Source organism: Cololabis saira, chromosome 8 (assembly GCF_033807715.1).
Source record: "Cololabis saira isolate AMF1-May2022 chromosome 8, fColSai1.1, whole genome shotgun sequence".
NCBI lineage: Eukaryota > Metazoa > Chordata > Actinopteri > Beloniformes > Belonidae > Cololabis > Cololabis saira.
The window spans coordinates 38,319,513-38,327,416 of record NC_084594.1 but is presented as its reverse complement, the minus strand read 5'-3'; the positions used below and the strand labels follow the sequence as shown (position 1 = coordinate 38,327,416).

The following is a 7,904-nucleotide window of genomic DNA, read 5'->3' as shown; positions in this document are numbered from 1 at the left end:
CCTGATATAAAGCAACTAATGTGTGTATAGAGGCGAGGTCTTGTGATTGGCAGCTGGCTGAGTTTAATGGCTAGTTGTCACCACTTAAGCTAAAGCTTCTAAGTTGTGAATAACGGTGAAAAGTTATTCTGTTAATTGTACAGCTGGCTGTGAGGTGACCTAGACGGGTATGATGATGAAGCTTAGCTAAGCAGGGGGCATTTTGACCACAGACGAAGGCTGATACCTGTGCTAACTGGTGCAAAAACAGCCCTCCTCCAGCCGAGCCACCATCCACGTTCACCTGAAATCTTTCCCAACAATTAACTTTACTTTGACCTCTGCTTGGATCCATCTGACAAACCCCAAAGGCTGTGGCAACCATCAGCTCATCCTGGTCCTTGTTCTGCTCAATCAGAGCTCCCATAGCCCTCGTCTCAGCCCTGGCAGTACTTGTTTTTTTATTTCACATGGGTAGCATCAACAGAAATGAGGATGAATTGAATACATTTAATCAGAATGCATGTAAATTAACATTAGTTGACATCCTGGTTCATAGGTGGAGCCCTGTGAAGGTCAAGGTTCTCTGTTGACGCACACACACACACACACACACACACACACACACACACACACACACACACACACACACACACACACACACTGTGTGTTTGATAATTGATGAACATTGATAATCAATCAAATCCACTCAGAACCCACAATATCTAAATGTTTAACATAAGTGTAATTGTTCCATGATAGTAATAGATTACAGTGATTCAATCTAAGAAATAAGAAATTACAGGTTTTATAATCACCAATATATTATTTCAATCACCGGTTAAAAACACTTTTCTCTCTTATACAAGGTCATGTTTTTGTTACTTCTTCATTATTTACGCACTTGTTCATTAAAAACCACAAACTTGATTTTCTTCATCAGTTTAGTTTTTGTTCTAACCATATTCTTATAACACATTTTGATACACTTTGATGGTTAAATTACTTACTTAACATTAACAAACTGGGCTGAACTGCTTCCATCAACCCAAAGTCCAGCGTGGAGCGGCTGGGTGAAGGTGGTCTGGACTGTGTGGAGGAGGGTCATGGTCTCAGAGACGCTGTAGAAGGACAGAAGACCAGCTCTGTGGTCCAGGAACACTCCAACTCTGGAGGAAGGAGGACCTGAAACACGAGTTTTAATGTTGTTGTACCAAAATGTGTAAATGTCTGTGTCACAACGCAAAGTCCAGCATTTGTTGTTGTGTCCAAATCCAGAATCATTTGAGTTTCCTTTTCTGCTGATGTTCTTGTATGCGACTGCAACACAAACTGCTCTTCCTCTCCACTCCACCTCCCAGTAACACCGACCAGTCAGACTCTGCTTACTCAGGACCTGAAACCAATAATTGAATCTGTCTGGATGACTGGAATATGACTGGTTTTCTTTCATTACTGTTACTTTTCTGTTCCCATTAGACAGTAACAGTTGTTCGTGAGCTGTGTTTGGATCCAGAGTGATGTCTCGTGAATACTTCAAGAATCCATCTCTGGTCTTTGGTTCTGGTTCCGACAGTAAAACATCTACTTCAGCCACTGACAGTGAGATGTTTGTCCACGACTCTCTCAGAAGGTCCTGTAGTTTATCTGTGGTCTCTGACACAGCTGCTGTCACATCCTCAAAGTACCTCAGAGGACGAATCTGGATGCTGGATGAGTGTGTGGACCCACTGAGGGGTGACGGTGAGGGGTAGTTGTGGAGGAACTGGTTGTGGTCCTCTGTGTGGCAGAGCTTCTCCAACTCAGCTTCTCTCCTCTTCAGGTCAGTGATCTCCTGCTGCTTCTCCTGAAGATCTTTGACTCGACTCACTTCCTGTTCCTGCTGGGATCTGACCTGCTGCTTCATATCAGAGCTTCTTTTCTGGAGGAGACGGATCACCACGTTGAAGCTCTTCTCACTGTTCTCCACTGATTTATCAGCAGAGACATTGATGTTTTTCACCTCCTGCTGAAGCAGCTCCACGTCTTTCTCTCGGTCCTGGATTCTCTGCTGGATTTGTTGTCGACTCACCTCCAGCTCCTTCTGCTTCTCACGTCTTTCCGCTGTAGCTGAGACTGTTTCATGACCTTTATGTTCATCCATTGTACACAGATAACAGATACTCTGCTGATCAGTACGACAGAAGATCTTCATCACCTCATGGTGGAGAGAGCAGATATTCTCCTGGAGCTTCTTGGAGGGATCCACCAGCTGGTGTTTTTTAAAAGCAGGAGCATCATAGTGAGGTTGGAGATGTTTCTCACAATAAGAGACCAGACAGACCAGACAGGACTTGACAGCTTTAACCTGCCTCCCAGTGCAGACATCACAGGTCACATCTTCAGGTCCAGCATAGCAGAGATCAGCAGGAGCAGCTTGGAGTCCAGTCTTCTTCATCTCCTCCACTAACTCTGCTAACATGCTGTTTCTCACCAGGACGGGTCTCAGTGTGAAGGTCTCTCTGCACTGAGGACAGCTGTGGACTCCTATGTGACTCTTTCCATCCCAGCATGTTTTAATACAGTTCATGCAGTAGTTGTGTCCACAGGGAATCGTCACCGGATCCTTCAGTAGATCCAGACAGATGGAACAACAGAACTTCACAGAGTCAAGCTGGTTTCCTTGTTGCGCCATTTCACCTCTCAATAATGGCTTTGAGTTTCGTTTCCTTAAAAGCAAATACAAACGTCACAGAACAAACCAAACCCACGTTTCTGTCCCCTCCTCGACACGCTGATCTTTAGTTCAGCCTTTGCAGCTCTCTGTTGCATCAGCAGTGTGATCTCAGCAACCCCTAAACTGTCAGATCTGTGAAGGAGGAGGAACCAGGAAATAAGCTGAACTCTGCTGTGGAGAAGGGAGGAGTCATGAGTGGTTGTTTTCCACAGGAAATGGAGAATTTAAAGGAGCAGGAGGCAAGAATTATAAATGAGACTCATTAGCGACACGACGACCGTCGGGGTTACTGCAGCCAACAGCAAAGCCGGCACGGGAGCGCATGTGTAATCTCATGTGATTTTCAAATCAAGCTCTAAATATGACTTACAATGTTATCTTACCTGGTCAGTAGGAAATGAGCCATGTCAGCATCTGTTTTCAGTCCCAATTCAAATTGAAGCTGCCTCCATGACTCACACGCGTATCCAATGTTTACTCGTGCGCCGTCGAGAACGCGCATGCAGCGTCATTTGACGTCACATCTGCAGGACAGCGCGGGAAATTCCGGCCCAGAATTGCAGCACATTTTGCAGCACACAGCCTGTTCAAGGCAACGGAGAGATACACTAGAGGGCTCATTCGTTTTGGTTTGGAACGCTTCATCTGACATTAGAAAACTTGAAATGTATACGCATTTTTTTCATAAATCCTGCCCCATGCTCCTTTAAGAGGAAACAATAAATTCACCCAGTCCTATTTGGATACAAACTTATTTAAATCACATTTCAAAGTAGCTCCAGCTGTTCTGCATGTTTATTCTTTCAAAAGTTCCTTGTCACGATCTAATTAAGAAATGATGGTTTATTTCGTCCAGACTCTAGTTTATGATTTTAAATGTGGCCCTTTGCTCCCATCAAGTGTCTGATTGGGGGTACTACAGGTGATAAAATAGTTGCAGTGCGTTTTTCTCTGAACTTTCTATCCATCTGGTTTTTCCTGCCCCTGTATCAACACGGTGGTCTGCTGCAGATGACATGAGTTGCCTTTGTGTAAAAGTTGGAGGTACACTTGGACAGGTTTTTAGTCTGTAGCCCTGTGGTCTAAACAGCCATTCTAGTAAAAGTACACACACAAGGTGAGTTACAAGTCCATCACAGGCCTACAAACAAGCAACCACACACACTTCCAGGTTTGGTTTACAACTATCACTTCATCTAACACAGAAGTGTGTTGGGCCACAGTCCTGTGTTGAACATGGAAAGACTTGATTTCAATTCTGAGGCAAAACTCTGAGGCCAGCCTCGATTTCTTAACGTTGACTGCATGGTTTGAAACAAAGGAACCTCCATAATGACTCAAGGCCCCAGCAGGCTTTGCATTTATGGCCATTTGGTGATAAGGAATAGAACCCTCATTGGACATAGACTCCAAAACGCAGGAGGAGCCGTTGTTGATTTATGGCAGCCCAGACCCAGCTATAAAGAGCTGGCTCCCCCTCTTCTCTCTGTTGTACCTCGGACCTGTCCACGATACAATGGAGTTGTCTGTGAGCTTTGAAGAAGGCCACAACTCCTATTTTATCATGAAGAGCTACTAGCTATGGGCCGGCCTTCTCAATTATCGTGCCTGAAGAAACGCCTGGTTGCCTTGAAATGGCAACCATAGTCTGCAGCGCTGCAACGAGTGACCCGCAAACATTAAGAGCCGCAGATGAGCCGAACGAGGGACCCTTGCATGCCCCGACGTGAACACCTTTGGACTGAACTGGAGCTGAAGGAGGCCCAGCGCCCCCCGGAAAACTTTGTGCCTCAAGCCCCACAATACGGTTTGACGTACATGCACGACAATCGGTACACACCTGTATCATGGCGCAACTTAAAGAAAAGTCTCTTGGCGTCATGCCTGAAACCGAACAGGATGTCGGCCATTTTGAATTAATCGTGTCATTTTGGCGAAACGTATGCCATTCCTTCGGCAGTTAATACGGCCCGAGCCGTAACGTGCACCCAGGTGTGTTATACATCAAAATGTGCGTCTCCATCCTCCGACACCACGCATTACTTTTCTCTTTCAAAAGCATTACCAAAAAGCGCGCCCACCCTTCATCTGATTGGTTCAGACAGAAAAAACTTTGCGCCTCAAGCCCCATAATACGGTTTGACGTACATGAACGAAAATCGGTACACACCTGCATCATGTCGCAACTTAAAGAAAAGTCTCTTGGCGCCATGGCCGAAACCGAACAGGAAGTCGGCCATTTTGAACATTCTGAATTAATCGCGTAATTTTGGAGCAATATATGCCATTCCTTCGAGAATTAATTCAGCCCGAACCGTGTCGTGAACTCAGATGTGTTATACATCAAAATGTGCGTCTACATCCTGCGACTACGCGCATTACTTTTCTCTTTCAAATGTGTTACCGTGGCGACGCTAGACGCCAAAAAGCGCGCCCCCCTTCATCTGATTGGTCCATATTTGATAGTTCCCCAAAAGTCACCAAATTTGGCATGCAAACCAGGCCCAGCGATAAATTTGATATTTCATGGTTTGCACTAATAGGCGGGGCAAAATGGCTCAACAGCGCCCCCCGGAAAACTTTGTTCCTCAAGCCCCACAATACGGTTTGACGTACATGCACGAAAATCGGTACACACCTGTATCATGTGGCAACTTAAAGAAAAGTCTCTTGGCGCCATGGCCGAAACCGAACAAGAAGTCGGCTATTTTGAATTAATTGTGTAATTTTGGCGCAATTTATGCCATTCCTTCGGCAATTAATACGGCCCGAACCGTAATGTGCACCCAGGTGTATTATACATCAAAATGTGCGTGTCCCTCTTGCGACTACGCACTTTACTTTACTCTTTCAAAAGTGTTACCGTGGCGACGCTAGATAACAAAAAGCGCGCCTCCCCTTCATCTGATTGGTCCATATTTGATAGTTCTCCAAAAGTCACCAAATTTTGCATGCAAGCCAGGCCTGGCGATAAATTTGATATTTCATGGTTTGCATTAATGGGCGTGGCTTAACGGCTCAACAGCGCCCCCTAGAAAACTTTTCTCTGCCATAACTTTTGAAAGGTTTGACATAAAGAGTCGTGGGTGGTGTCATGGGACCTCGGTATTGAGTCCTTGACCATAATTGGTGAAAATTAGCCCCACCCCTTCTTCTGATTGGTTAGCCCTATTTCCTGCTATAACATTTGAATGGTTTGACATAGAGAGTCGTGGGTAGTGTCATCGGACTCTGTATTGAGTCCTTGAGCTTCTTTGGCCTTAATTAGCCACGCCCCTTTTTCTGATTGGTTGTCCCGATTTTCTGCTATAACTTTTGAATGGTTTGACATAGAGTCGTGGGTGGTGTCATCAGACTCTGTATGGAGTCCTTGATCTTCATTGGCCTGAATTAGCTCCGCCCCTTCTTCGGATTGGTTGTCCCTTTTTTCTGCTATAACTTTTGAATGGTTTGACATAGAGAGTCGTGGGTGGTGTCATTTCTGATATGCTTATTGGGGGCGGTGGCCGTGAGTGCGAGGGCCCGTTCATCGCTGCTTGCAGCTTTAATTGACATTGTAAGTGGATATCTGGAACTCACTCTGAGAGGAACGCCCGTGTGCAGTTGTTTATGATGATGATGACAGTGCCAAGGTTGGGTGTAGTACTTGCACAGTACTTGTAATACTGCGTCTAACTGTATTCCCAAGAGGAGCCCTTTGGAGACTGTTGGATGAGACTTTTTATTTTGTCTGTAAAGAACCGGTAGCAGTTGTTTCATGCAAGAATGAGTGACTTCCTCATCGAGGCAGCACTGGAAAGAGAGGCGTTGTTCCTGGACAGCAGGCTTCCTCCCTCCACTGAAACACGATTGTCATAACATACACCTGGCCAGGGCTCAGAGAGTAAATGTATCAGGGCTGCAACGTGGAAAAACCCACCTTGGAAGGTGGGAGCTCCATTTCCTGACCCTTAATAATGCTGTTCCAGGATGACGTAGGTTTCGTCCAAAACTTCAGATACATGTCTTTTATTTTCAGCAACAATGACTTCAACTACTCTTGCAGAAATTCATCAACAGCAGGGCCGTGATAGTTTTCACTGTCATGGAAAAGACCGCCACAGAACTGCCAGAAAATGTCAAATGTCAAATTTTCTCAGTGAGCTGCAGGGTGGATTCATCCTGATCCTTTGTTGCAGATCTCACTGCTGATTCCATTTTTCATCACAGGAAATGCCTTCATGTGATTTGATTGTGCCAGTGGATTGTTTAAAGGTGTGCTGTGGGTCTCCTTCTTGTTCCAGATGTTGCTTCTCCATTATTGAAGTTCACATCATGAGTTCCAATCTTTTAGAGATGCTTGTTGCTTGTGCTTTGTCCAAGCTCTTGGGTGAGATGCTGTGTCTTCTTTGCGGGAGCTGGCTTCGCATGATCCATTTTTTATAACATACCTTTGAGTGGTGTCTTGCTTCACTTTTATAATTTTTATAACAGTACAGATGTTGCATCTTCTTTATTGGAGCTTGTTTCATTTGATCACTATTAATATTTTTAAGTTGTTTTGGATTACTTTTGCCCATGTTCTTCGCACATATGTTGCTTTTCCTTTATTAGCGCTGGTTTCCTATGATAATTTTCTGTCAATCAAAGGTTAAGGGATATGTTTTATTGTGAATGTTTTTGGGGCTGATGTTACTTCCTCTTTATTGCACTGGACCTCATATTTTATAGTTTCCATCCACCGGGTTTTTTGAGTTACCAGTCACGGCCATCACAGCCACTTGGCAGGCCCAAACGGACAGAACACAGACACGAGTCAAAGTCGAATTTTAGCTCTGTGCATTTCCTCAAACTCTGGCTTTGACTCACTTTTGGATCCAGCGCCTTGTGGCCACTAAAGGAACTGAAGTATTTTCCACTTCCTGGACAGACTCTAGTAATCCAGATGTAGTTGGATCAGGAGAAATAAAACAGAAAAAAGCAAACATGCAATGATGTTTCCTAGGTCTCCCTGAGAAATGTATGTCTCCATCTTGTGGCCATTCTGTGACATCACAGACTGATAGAACATGAATCACATCTGCATCTGTTCCTAGCAGTGTACATCCTGGTTGAACACAAATGAAAACAACATAAGCTTCTCAGCAGCAGGACTTCATGAGGATCATGGTGGTATAATGGTGTTTCTAGCCGTGTAGGGATACTTGTCATGATTCTGATAATCTGTTTC

General features: G+C 44.7%; 1 protein-coding gene across 1 annotated transcript; it reads right to left on the bottom strand.

The window, feature by feature from the left end:
• Window positions 1-363: 363 nt before the first annotated feature.
• LOC133448947 (tripartite motif-containing protein 16-like) lies at window positions 364-2,783 on the bottom strand. The gene has a single exon (XM_061727972.1). The coding sequence runs from the start codon at window positions 2,651-2,653 to the stop codon at window positions 986-988; it is 1,668 nt and encodes a 555-aa protein (XP_061583956.1). The 5' UTR covers window positions 2,654-2,783; the 3' UTR covers window positions 364-985.
• Window positions 2,784-7,904: the final 5,121 nt, after the last annotated feature.